The sequence below is a fragment of the Excalfactoria chinensis genome, chromosome 7 (assembly GCF_039878825.1).
Source record: "Excalfactoria chinensis isolate bCotChi1 chromosome 7, bCotChi1.hap2, whole genome shotgun sequence".
NCBI classification, from domain to species: Eukaryota; Metazoa; Chordata; class Aves; order Galliformes; family Phasianidae; genus Excalfactoria; species Excalfactoria chinensis.
Window position 1 is genome coordinate 26,321,257 of NC_092831.1, and position 13,209 is coordinate 26,334,465.

At 45.5% G+C, this 13,209-nt stretch overlaps 1 protein-coding gene across 2 annotated transcripts in view; it reads right to left on the reverse strand.

The window, feature by feature from the left end:
* The window catches only part of VWC2L (von Willebrand factor C domain containing 2 like), a 37,724-nt gene that overhangs the window by 20,235 nt on the left and 4,280 nt on the right, over positions 1-13,209 (reverse strand). Inside the window, exon 3 of one of the 2 annotated variants that reach the window (XM_072342186.1) lies at positions 188-317. The exons of the other annotated variant lie outside the window; for it this stretch is intronic. Within the exon in view, the coding sequence (XP_072198287.1) occupies positions 188-317 (130 nt within the window). The remainder of the gene's footprint in view (positions 1-187; positions 318-13,209) is intronic. 2 annotated transcript variants of the gene reach the window in all.

A 13,209-nucleotide genomic window follows, 5' to 3' on the forward strand; every position in this document is an offset into this window, starting at 1 on the left:
CACGGGAAGGGGAGCCTTAATTTTCAGAGCAGCTGTCTCGTGTCTGACACCCACACACAAAGACAAGTCACAGCCCCAGTGCCAGTCTGTGCCAATGGAAGCAAACCTCCTGGCGATGCATCGGTAATGACATTTAATGAAATGTTTCCTTTGTATCTCTGTGAAAGCCAATACAGTACTTTCTTACCATTTTTGCAGACCGGACAACACTGCTCTGGTTCATAGACCGGGTTGACACACTCGGGAACTGCGCAGTCTGCTACAACACAGTGAACTTCATTGCTGGGCTCGCAGCGACACCATTCGCATGGCGAGGGCTAGGAACAAATCTCAAATTAGCCCATTTCCTCCCGTAGCTCAAAAGTTTGCAACATTTCTATCTTGCCATAAGATAAACACATCAACATTTAATACCTCTTGACTGCATTGGTTCATCATGGGTAATACAGATCAACCTGCAGGACAAAATAGTAACATCTGAAATAGGCAACCAGAATATCAGAAAAAGCTGTGAGTGTGATGCTTTTCCCAGAGAGGCTGCATGGTTTTTTTTATATCTTTTGCCAGGAAGACCAAGCTGAGGCCACCAGGTGATACCACACACACCTCTGCTCTACCTGTTTGTTATACAGTGTCCTTGGAAGACCATGAATGGTGGCTCTTCCCAGGAACGGGTGGACCCAGAAGGACATGCTTATCTTCCAGGTCACGCTCATTATCTCACATAGACCACCACAGGCAGCAAACCCCAGGCTATCAGTAAGATGCTTTGGGGCTGGACCTTCCATCCACCAGCCCCTCTGTTTGGGTTTAGCTTCCAATTCTCATAGAACTGAATGGTGTTGGAGGGGCAAAGATGTTTAATTCTGTGTTTGCGCAGCACCTGAATCGAGGGTCTGTAAGCACCCCTATAACACAACCATCATACCTGGCCCTGGCCCCGCTTCTGCCTGTTTCAACAAGGTTTGTGAGAAAGTGCTTTGCACTGAGCACGTGAATAATTAAGAGCCTGAATAACTGCTGAAGTCAGTGAATTTGCGATTAAAGCACCCAGCTAAATGGCTTTGTTTAAGCTCCATCAATTCAAACAGGAATCTATATGCCTCCAAATGGTAGAGTTGTCACTGTCTCACTCTAAGAGAAGCTGTGAAAATCTGTTGAAAAACAGGAAGGAGGGTGTGCGAGGTTCCCACTACTCTTAGGTGTCTGCAAGTGCGATGAGAGGGTGGCAACAGAGCTAAGAAGGGACACCAAAGGAACCTGAAAGGAAAATAACTTCATTTTGGTACCTGTGGGTTCAACATCTAACTCCCAGCTCCTCAGCAATGGTAGATTGCTAACACTTGAGCTAGTAAACGTGAGCATTGGAACAAATCCTGCTTTGCATCTCTGGGAATCTGCAGCAGCGGGATTTCCTCTGCATTCAAAACAAGCAAGTGGACACAAACAAAAAAAGGCATCATCCCTATGCGCTTCAAACCTCAGTGATGCATCACCCACGTCTACAAGACAGGCACAACCCCGTGAGCCCTGGTTCTGGCAGGTAAAAAGCTTTTCACTTCACCTCTGAGAAGCTCCATATGTCTCACGTCAAATAATTTATTCCCTGGAAATTCATTTCTACCTTAAAACGCACTAATTAAAGCCTCCCTTGCTTTGTCTCAGCATCTGCAGTCTATAATTCCCATCACCTCTTATTTGCTCACGGCTTTGGCAATTTAGATAAAATCAGCACTCCTTGAGCAAGGGAAGAAGTCTGTGGAGGTGGAATTCCTCTCTCTAATTATCTTTCCTCATTCAATCCCGCTTTGATTTCTGTCTGGAGCACCAGGAATCTAAATTCATTTGACTGACGTTTCTTATTCAAGGCTATTTAGTAAGAAGAAACAATGCAGAAGAAAATAGACAGAACTATTTGCTGAGGGATCAATAAGAAAATTGCTGCTTTGTTTTTACTCATTTTAATCACTAATTATATGGAGCAGTAGAAGTAGATCTTATGATTCGTGGAGGCTTTCAGTGATGTATTCTTCAGGGCCTGCCCCCACCTCCACTACTCTGGTAGCTGCAATTCTAAGAAATAACGTGGTGCATTTTCAGAACTGCAGCTCAATCTATTGCTTGCAGAGGATCAGCAGATGCAGAAGATGCCCCTGAACGACCGTGCAACTGAGTAAATGAGACATGACATACACATCTTTTGCTATTGTGTTGTCGGTGTAACTTGAAAATGACACTGTAATAAACCATGATGCTGCTTGACACTGAAAGCAGCTTTTCAGGAGGGAAGAACCGCATACAATTATCAGAATAAAAGCATGCCTTGGCAGTGCAAGGAGCAGGCAGACAGCAAACAAAAAGGCTGCTCTGGCGTGAATTGCAGGACTTTCTAAGCCACCTCCTCTTCCTCACCTTACCAAGGTCAAATGACGTGGTCTTGCCTCCAGGATCTCCCTCTGCCTGAGCACTTTGTTCGTTTACTGGTGTCCCTGCACTGTGGCTCACCTCCACAGATGACTCCAGCCTTCCTATGAACATCACAGCACCTTCTCTCACTGTCTGTGCCTTGGGATCATTTTGTGGGATCTACTACTGCAGCTCTGCCAGTCTTCACAAGTTCCAGAATCTGCATTTAAAGATCTATCGCCTGTGGAAGATGGATGGTTTATCCTTTAGTATAAGTTCATCCACAAGTCAACAGCAGTTCCTGAGGAGACGCTCCCAGTCCCTACTGAAAAACATGGCTGAAAAATGACAGAGGGTTTTCTGAAGTATGATAGGGAAAGGACACAAATCAGAGGCTGTGCCACATTCCCACATGGACAGTGAATGCGCTTTACCGTGTCCCATGAGATGATGCTCTGGAAAAAAGTTGCTACGATTAAAGGATCATAAAAGGCTTGGGCTAGAAGATGATTTATACACTCCACCTGTCCAAGGCAGAACAATCTCTGAGAAGGTCTTTAGGGAAGGATTTGTTAAGAAGGATTTCAAGTCATACTGGTGCAGAAACATTCTTTTTCACCATTGTCCATAACAAAAGGACATTCACAGTCACAACAGACAGAACTGCACGGCCCCTTACTTTTCAGTGTGTGTTCTGAGAAATGGACTTGCCATTAAAACCAGAGGAGCAAACTGGTTGCTTTTGTCAAAGATTCCAGTACTGCATTTTGACTTGGAAAAACTGGTGCAAAGTACTTCAAAGCCTTTCTATCCACTTTTTGCTTATGGCGGGGGTGAGAGCACTAACTTTTGGGAGAACTGGTGAGGAAACACCCTCTTTGATGCTACTGTCTGTGCAGGGGACAAGTCAAGCCAAGATGGTTGTAGGTGGACGTAGCCAACATCTGGCCATCGTCCCATGGCTTCTGGGAACAGAGGAAATGGGAAACAGAGCCCAGAAGACCTTCTCATTGGCCCTGCTTGACCTCTTCTCCTACCAGTCACTTAAAGAAGACCAGAGAAGCATAAGGATGTTTACAAGCCACACTTAAGATCATGGCCCAACTTCCATTTCAGTTCTGGGACTACTGACCTCAGGGAGGGCTATGACCCCAGGTCTGGTTGGGGCTGCAGGAGGGAGGAGCACTCAATCCAATAGCAGGGCTGCAGAACCTGAGTCTCAGGTGTTGTCAAATGGGAAACATCTGCAATCCACTAGGCTCATTAACAACAGAAGAGGGAACAAAAATGAAAAGAGAGGATAGAGAATATGCAATGGCTAATAAAGATTTTATGTGAGAGAGCACATAATTATAAACTTGATAGATGATATAAACAAACAAATGGAAAAGGCAGCAAAGGAAACAGAATGAGAAGCAAGTTACGCTCTGAGCAGGGGAAGCCACACCAGCATGGATCCTGTATCTCCTAAACTTCATTCTTACTTCCCAGTATTTTCACTATCTCTAGGAGCAAATGCCAGCACATGTGCCAGAATGATGCTTGCTAACATCACCCAGCTACTCCCCACAATGACAAGGGATTTCCTTCCTTAAAGGACTGGGCACCAGCAGGTCCTTCCCCAGCCCTTAGGTTTCATAGGACCACAAACTTCATACCTCTGAGAGCTCTACACTGGAGGGCTGTAGCCAGACAGATGACACAATCAAACAGTTCTTCAGCCTAAAACACTAACCCTTCCCAGACTCTAGGGAGAGGTGGAGAAAAGAAAATGGATAAATGAATTCACAGTATCCTTGCACTCTCTGCCTATCGCACAATAGCCCTTCATTGATCACACACAGCTACTGCCAAACAGCTACAGAGTAATACAAACTCCACACCTATTATATCACAAATACTTGATGTTTTCTTTGAGGAAGGAAATAGAAAGGCTTTGTGTAAGTGTTTACATCCACCTAGCCATGTTACAATAGACACATACTGATCATCTCACGGGGCTGTTCAAGTTAGTAGGCGGCTAAGTATTTCCACTTAATTCAACAGGCCTGCAATTGGGTCTTCTCATGCTTTTCACACTTAAATAGGTACCTTTACAGAGTGCACAGAATAACTGGGAAATATGCTTGGTTGACTGCAGTAAGAAATGGCACAGAACAGACAGAAACCCAGTGGAATTTCTGGGAACTCAAGGATCCATCACATCACAGCAAGGTGCCAAGACTCTGGGTATCATTGGGAACCTTCATCGAGCTTGTTAACCTTACTGAAAAGGAAATGCTACATACGTATGTGCCTTTTTTAGATTATGCTGCCAAGGCAAAACTGCTGTTCATGGCAGTTTCACTGAACATAGAGCTGCTATGCTTTGTTCCCTGTAAGAGTTCACTAGAAAAAGAAGTGCAGATGCCTTAAAAGGGTAGGAGCTGCCACCATCTCCATTTCTGCTGGTAACAAAGTGGTTCTGAATGCAATGGACCCAACCCGGCATGTCTGCACACATTTGTCAGTCCTTTGCCTTATGTTTGGATCCACTAGCTGTATCCACATGCACCACAGCTCTCTGGCAAGGACTGCATGTGTCTCATCCCTTTGGAGTACTGAGACCCACGGAGGAACCCCAAAGACCATCTTCACCACCACCAATCTCTCCGTCTTTTAGATTTTGAGAAAGTTTGCACCAGTGTTCACAGAGCAATTGCATCCCCTCCCTTCTCAGATGGGCTCTGCTGATGGCATCCTGCTCCGCGCAGACAGAACAGCAGGGGAAGCAGAGCAATGCAAAGCTAAGTCTGTCAAATTGGGCACTTACGTCTTAAGAGCAGCTGTAACTTTTAATGACACGAAGGACAATAGCAATTCGGATGGAGATGATTTTTGTAGCTAGTTTCGGGTGGTGAATTTATTGGCAGGAAGCAAGAAAGGGAAGAAAGTGACAAAGAACCCGATGAATAAAATCGGAGGTGAAAATGGTTTCCACATTACAGCTAAGGTGGGAAGTCATAAACCAGGGGAGATGAATAAAGAGAAACTGGGACAGCGTTCATTGAAGATACTCTTGGACTTGAAATTAGAATCATTTTCATTGTTATTGAAATTGCCTATGATCTCAGGCAGATTAGCAGGAGATTGCAGGAAAGTTCAGAGGATGCTCACAATGGAGAAATTTGGCAGGTGTCAAACTGCAGAGAACAGCGAGTCCCCACCTGAAGGCAAGACAGATTCCAGTGCTGCTCCTTCTGCCTTTACTATGAGCACCACACAGGTCACTGCCTAGACTGTGTTAGAAGTCTGGCAAATGGCTCTGTGCATGTGTACGTGTGTGCCGATATTAGAATGTGCATGGGGCAAAAACTGCAGTCATTTTTGTCACTTAGAAAAACAACCAAACACATCCATCCAACTTGGCAGAGACAGAGTATCAGCCACACGACAGCAACCGCAATGGATTTCCCATTGGTGGAAAGTTGTTCAAATAAACAGTCTGGTGAGTGATTATAGACGGGCATAATGACAGAAAACACCATCGGGTTGCAAATGATTTTGCAACAGGAAAAAAGTACTAAGTCATTAGATAATTTACTTGCAGCGAAATACTGGAGCTGTATCCTACTCACATGGAGAACTGGCAATACAAATGAGATGTGCCATCCAAAGCTTGAAAAATGCTTGCACCATGCTGCAGATGGGCTAATACAAGGAGCTGGATTCCGAGAAGCTGATGCTGAGATGAGATTCTGTTTTAATAAGGGAGACATCAATACAAGACTGGAATGCAGTGACATTTCTCAGTGCAAAAGACAAGGGATGCAAACATGTTACAGATAACATTTTCTATAGGTGGTCACTCCACCCTACACTTAACGCAGTTACACCACAAGGAGTTTGAAGAGGACCTGCCTAATTTGTTTTGCCCAGAGATGCTCTAGTTTGTCAACCAAAGCACTGCTGTGGTTGTTCCTAACTGATACTCATCTATTCACAGCTACCACAGTCTCTCCAGCAGCCTGGCAGCTGGGCTTTGTGCTCCTATCTTTGCTACAAGTGATAGAACCCAAAGGGTTTGTGAGTCTCCTGGGCCTGGAGAGTCGCTCCATTATCAGCTGATGAGAGAGAAACCACCATGAGCAGAGCACCGGCCCTTTTTCCATGGATGCTGCACATCTGCAGGCTCATGGTTGCTTTTTCCCACTCAGAGCATAACAACATGACTCTGCACTTCTGTAGGAATGCTCTCTTTGTTTTGATTTATGTCTCACTTTAATCCTGGCAAAGGTTGTGGACCCCGAGGCAGAGGGAACCGAGGTCTGCACCGCTTTGGTGATGGTTTTTATGACTTATGATACTTTTTCAGTTCAGACATGCACAGGGAACAGGACTTCTTTCAAAAGACTACAAATATGACACTGGACTGTGGCTCGAATGTGGGATGTACAGCCCCTCTTGGACACAGGCAAAATGTCAGTGTGCTCTTCACATTTGTTAGGATCCATGTAAATTGGCCCAGCTGGCTGCTTTCTGCTCTCCATTCCTCCCTGCCTGCTCTCACCATTGCCCACAAAAGAGCTACATCAAGGAGAAATTCTCCTGAGGCAAGGAGAAGGGAACCAAAGACCTGTCTGGGAAGCTGATCCTTTCCTTGTTAGATTTCCTGACAGCTCAATCTGCTGCTTCCTTCTTCATCCACACCAGAAGATGGGAGAAGGAGGCAAGATCAGCAGCTTCTTGCTGACTGCTTTGCTCTTGCTCACCTCCACAAGCTCGAGATTTGCTCAGGTGCTGCAGGCAAGAGCTCCTTACACATCTCTGTTAAAGCCCTCTTGATACTTTACCCCCTTTTTCTATTCCCAAGAAAAGAGATGCTGGCTGAAACCAAGCATATGTCCAAGCAGAGGTCCTGAGCTGAGCTGTTTTTTCCACTTTATGTTGCTGACAGCACAGATGCCCAAGCCCTGTGTCCATACCACGGGTCTATGCCAGCCCTATGCACGTCCGCTTGGGTTTGCTGGGCTTTGGTTTCCTTTGTTCCAGGCTTTGACACTGGTACAGCTTTCATTGCATGCTGAAAGCAAGGAGAGGGCAAAAGATTGTATCAAATGCTGACTTGCTCCTGGTTTTGTCTCTCATTCTCTGTTATCTGACTCTTTCAGTGGTCCAGCCCAACTCGTGACTTTCTGGCAGCTGGCAGTGTGCATGAGGCTTCATCAGCAACAAGCAAAGACCACAGAAGAGGATCTAGATGGGACTGAACATCCCAGTGGGATCCACGTCAATTTTTATTTTGCAACTAGTCTGAGCACTGTCATTAGCTGACTTGCTTAATTACAGTTTTAAAAACAATAACTAGGCTAATTGCCTAATTAAGCGTTATTTTTAATCAGCACAATTCTGCACAAAGCACATTCCAGCAGCAAAAAGCACACACCTGTGCACTCCCTTGCTCCGGTAGGATATGACTGTCTAACCCTTTTGCTCATCATCTGGGAACATTTCTATGGGAAACACCCTTAGTAATAAGCTAACCAGAGGACCTCATGCTCAGCACTCCTACAGAGAGCTCAGGTGACAGAGAGGGACACAGCCTGGTCAAACCAAGGAACAAACATGCCTTTCATTGGCCTTCTCAAACACTGTGTCGGAAACCTTAGACTGGATTCTACCCTTTCTCTGGCCATGCAGACAGATATTTCCAGCCTTCTGGCCATCCCCCACTTCTGGCTGCAGGCAGAAGCAAAGGGCCATTTTCTGGAGCGAATATCTGAAAGCACAGCCACAGCCTTGGCCATACAAACATCGGGCACACGTTCATTCCTGTGTCATATTCACTGGAAGAGTACCAACCCTTTGGGTTTGCACGCACAGGCCAAATTCTGCACTGCACCGAGGGATGATGGACAGTGAGTAAAAATACTCTCAGTCACACTGCTTTGGGTCTCGTCTGTTTCAAATCAGGGGAAAATACACTTGTGGTGCACCCAGTGCCACCCAGCTCTGAGCTTCTGGGGCTCTCACCACATCCCTGCCATCTGGGGAAAACAACGGCCTTTTGGTAGCCAAATCCTCAGTGCAGCCCATCACCTTTCACCTACTATAAAAATACACTTGTAACGCAATGTAAATGCTATGGGATCGGTAGCTGAGCACATGATATGATTTAAGAAATAGCTATCGCTACAGATCAATCTCCAGCATGCCTATCTATTTTCGTATGTTTTCTCGGTACAAATTATGACAGAAATACAGTAAGTCAGTAATTTCAAATTCCTTTGCATAGACACTGTCACTGTAATTTTGCCAGGAGGGAGATAATAAATCATACTTTTCCATCTGACTGATGTTCTGTTTCCCCTGTCTGATTTCAATGGCTCTATGCTATCTTATGAGCTGGCATTGTTCATGGCTCCTTTTATTAAAGCACAGGCACGTTATTGAAATTTCTTTTGTATTATGATTTTCTAGCCATACGTGAAATTGCAGAACACACAAGAAGGGAAAATATGCCCCATTTCTTTGAGTCATAATAGGAAAAGAAAAACAAAGCTGCCGCACATATCTCAGAGTGAAAAATGCTAAGATTAAAATATGGGCCCCATGCTGGCTTGGGTTAGTAATCGGTGCCTTGCAATTTATGAGCAAAGATCTAGAAACCACTATTGATTTGGATCACTGCTTACCAACAGGTTTTACTAACGCTCCTTCTTGCAGTGATGAGCTCACCGTGATCTGAGCGCTTTCCAAGATGTACCAGGAAAGTGATCGCGTGGATGAGAGCAAACAGCTCCCTCAAGAATCTCCCCTTTCTCCCCACTTTGTTTTTGTTTTCTGCTGGCTCTTTTGGAAGCTTCTCAGCCAGAAGCTGTTGCACCTCTTGTTCTCTCACGCTGCTGTGATTGCTGGCTGGGGAATCACTCTGCCCTTCATGGCCTGCCTTTACCCTGTGGTAGAATGTACGTGCTGTATTTCAGGGACTGAGAGCTGCTGGGATGGCAGCTGAATCAACTCTTGACTCCGTTAAGGCCTTTTGATGAAAAGGTATTATTTTGTTAAGTTCTATTAATATAATTGCATTAATAAAACATTTTTTTAAAGAGCATTAACAAAGGAGAAGGAGGTGCTGCTATTCCAAAGCAGAGCTTTTCATAATGAGCTGAGAATTAGTATACAATAACGCCGCGCGTACAGAGTCCCTCATTCATTTTGGATCCTGATTACAACCTGACGATCCCTGCAAGTGCTGCGATCCCTACTGTGCAAAGTGCTGCTCAAGAAGACATCAAGTCAGTGAGATACAGGAGCCTGGGACAGAGGATTACAGGTCATTTGCAGACAAAGATACATTGGAAGGAAACACTGGAAAGAAAAACAAAGGTGAACTCCAGGAGTGAAGTCCTGGCTCTTTTCAAGTCAGCAGAGATTTTGTTCTAGAACAAAGCTAAAATGTGCCCTTTCCCTTTTCTCCCAACACAGTGCAATGGCCCATCCCTTCAGCAATGGGCTGTTCTCTCACCCCTCCACACCTGTGATTTAATGCAAGGCCAAACCATTCAGGCATCACATACAGGCTTTTTGAGCAAGGATGGGCCGGGAGGGGAGCAGTGAAGGGGGAAGATAGTGAGGAGGTGCGGCCTGGGAAGGGCCATCAGCAGAGAGGCAAGAGCAGAGGCTGAGCACTGTCAAAGCCACTGGTTGCAAGAAACTGCAGTTTTGTGTTTATCAGAAAGGAGAAGCAGCACTCAATAAATGTCCCTAGTCTCCCTAGTCCCTAGGTTGAAGGGAGCTGTTGTTCTTCAGACAGAAATATCACCAAGCTGGCAAAGCTGGGATACCCAAAACTCTCCCTTCCCCACCCACAGGATAAAAGCAAATGGAGAAATTCTATTACCTGTGGCTACAAGATTTCTGCTGGTGAATTTGAGGATGGCACCATGCCACAGGGAGCCGTGGCACCAGCAGCACATAACCTGCTGGGACAAGGAGCCAGTTCCCACCTGCATGGCCCAAAATGAAGAGAATGTTTCAAGACATCAGCTTGGCAATCTCTTGTGAACTCATCACCCACTCCCCAGCAGTGGCACTCTGCCACGTATTCACAGAGGTCTACAGATGGTTAGGCTGGATATGAGGGTGTGGGAGACCAGGATGTGATTACAGACTTTGCAAATGGACAAACTAAGAATTTCCCAAAGGCTGCGGCTACAAATGTACCTTCACCCAGGCCATAAATTGCATTTATTAATCCGGGTAGGCACGCACTTTTCTGGCAGTAAGTTATGCAGCTGAGTAAAAACTAATCAGCACTTAGGAAAGCTGTTGTCTCACTGACATTTGCACGATTTTCCATCAGCTGCCAGCGAACATTCATCACGCTGGCGGGACGCTGTCTCCTTTACTTTACATAAGCTGCTGTCTGGGAAGATTCATTTAACACCCAGCCATGTGCACTCCCAATAGCCAAGACTGCTGTCTGGTTTGCTATTTGCTTGTTTTTCCTCCCTGGAAGAAATGGGAGGGCTGGCAACCTCGCTGCAAGCAAGTGCAGGGCTCTCGGGACTTGGACTTTAACCTGCAGGATGGAAATCAAAACTCAAGCAGGCTGCAAAGTGACCCCATGAATGACCACCAGATTCCTCTGGGGAAAACAGACACAGTGCCCAAGACTTGCAGCATCCTTCACACCGACCCCGAGACTGCCATCACCCCAGGACTGCTCCAGGAAGAACTGCGGGAGACCTAAGAGAGCAGATTTGAAGCCAACAAGGAGAGAAGTGAAAAATGAGGTTGGGAAAGAGATCACCATAAAAGCAACCAGCCCTCCTCTTTGCCTGCAGCCTCGTCTGGAGGCACGGATGAGTCCCAGGCAAACAGAAGGGATGGGCAGGCTCCATCCATGCAGCTGGAGCCCAAAGCCCTCAGAGATCTCCTAGGACCCATCAACAGGCTATGAAGATCCTACACTGGCTTACTAAACCATCTGCAAGGGACACGAGGTCTTACAAAGCACGCAGAGAGACTCCTAATGGCTTTAGATTCACAACTGAACTTCAGTTTAGCATTTCATCAGTACGTGTTAAGGGGCACAAGCATAAACATTTGGACAGCTGTCTCAGCTGGATGGCTTGTTGTCGTGTTTATATGTTGTGCTTACGATCACTGTGAGTCAGAAAGATTAGAGGCACAAAATCAGCCCACTAGAAAATAAACAGAAAACTAATTCTTTAAGAAATGGGTCTTCAGAAGTATTCCTTTACCCTGAGATAGTCACAGCTCCTGTCAGTGCTAAGAAAATAAAATGATTAAATTGCATTTGGATTTTTCATCCTAAGCCTAAACAGAAACCCAACAACCAGATGGGAAAACACTCCCAAATGGAATCCTCTCACCAATTCTGATTTCCCAGTGAAAACCAATTTCCTCGAGAAAATAATAATCCTAATTTGTGCAGAGATCAAGCAACTAAAATATCTACATGGTGAGTCAGTCCAGGTAACAGTAATAGAGAAGTATGAAATGTTTGTATGCAGACACACAGGCTGAAAGACACTTACAAAAGGTTTTCAAGTGAAAGCTCTGATGGGCTGCCCAGGGAGTGGTGGAGTCCTGGAGATGCTCAAGAAATGTTCAGATGTTGTACCAAGGGATGTGGGTTAGTGGGAAATATTGGTGGTATGTGGATGGCTGGACTGTGTAATCTTGGAGGGCTTTTCCAACCTTGGTGACACCAGTAACTCTGCTTCCATTGGAAGCAGTCTGGTTTTGAGTTGGAATGGCTGGAGAAAGCCTTTCTTCTTTGGCAAAGACAGAGGTCAGTGTGTGAGGAATGCACTCCAGAAAGTCTGCAGACCCTATAAATGCACCAGGATGAGAGACTAGCAGAGTTCAGAGCCTACAAAAGCTATGGACTGCTCAAGATTTCTTCTACAGACTTGGCTGATAAAGTCTTGGTTCTGTGGAAGCAAACAGCACAATAACCCAATGCTTCAATGATGTCAGCATTTCCCTTCAGAGCAGCAATTTTCTGAATCTTGGAAGGTCTTTGTTCTTTTTTCATATCTCTTTTACCCCAAAACACCCCTGGAAGTGCACACTGATCTTCCACTGCCTGAATCTCCAAGAGGAGCAAGAATTACTCACTCTAGGTAAACACACAGGTTCCCCCTCCCAAAATCAGTTTCTGCCCTGTTGCACAAAGCATCAGACTCTCTGTAAAACAGGTTGAGATCAAGAGCTTGACTACAAATGGAGCTAAAGCTGAATGATCCCACATTAGTCCCAGTCTGGATGGGCCACCACCTACTCTGCCTTTTTGTGAGGATACTGGAGCTTTGCTCCCACACGATACCATGCAGCTGTTGAACACAACACCCTCCCTCCATCAATTCCACTTCTCTGCCTTCTAATCCTTTACCAGGTGGGATTACTTCTTGCAGGTAAAGCGATTAACGTGTCTGAACTTTCTTCACGTGTAACAGGTACTTCAGTGAGCAGGTCCATCTCAGTGTTCTCCCACTGCTTCCCTAAAATCCCTCCTAAACAACTTCTTGCAACCTTCCCAATCGTATGATAGAATAGGATGTGAGACCACTGGAGAACAACAACCATGGGACGCAATTGGGACAGCCTTTGTAGGACAAGAAGAAACTGTGATTAAAGCAGCTCACAAGATCAGCACCTGCATGCTCCTCTGCAAAGCAGAGAACAAGATGAGCAGAATGGCCCTCCTCATGTATTTGTTTTGCTTTGTTTAAGGCTCTAGATTGTCTTGGCCATAGTGAACGATTCCAGCTGCAGATGGATAGCAAAAGA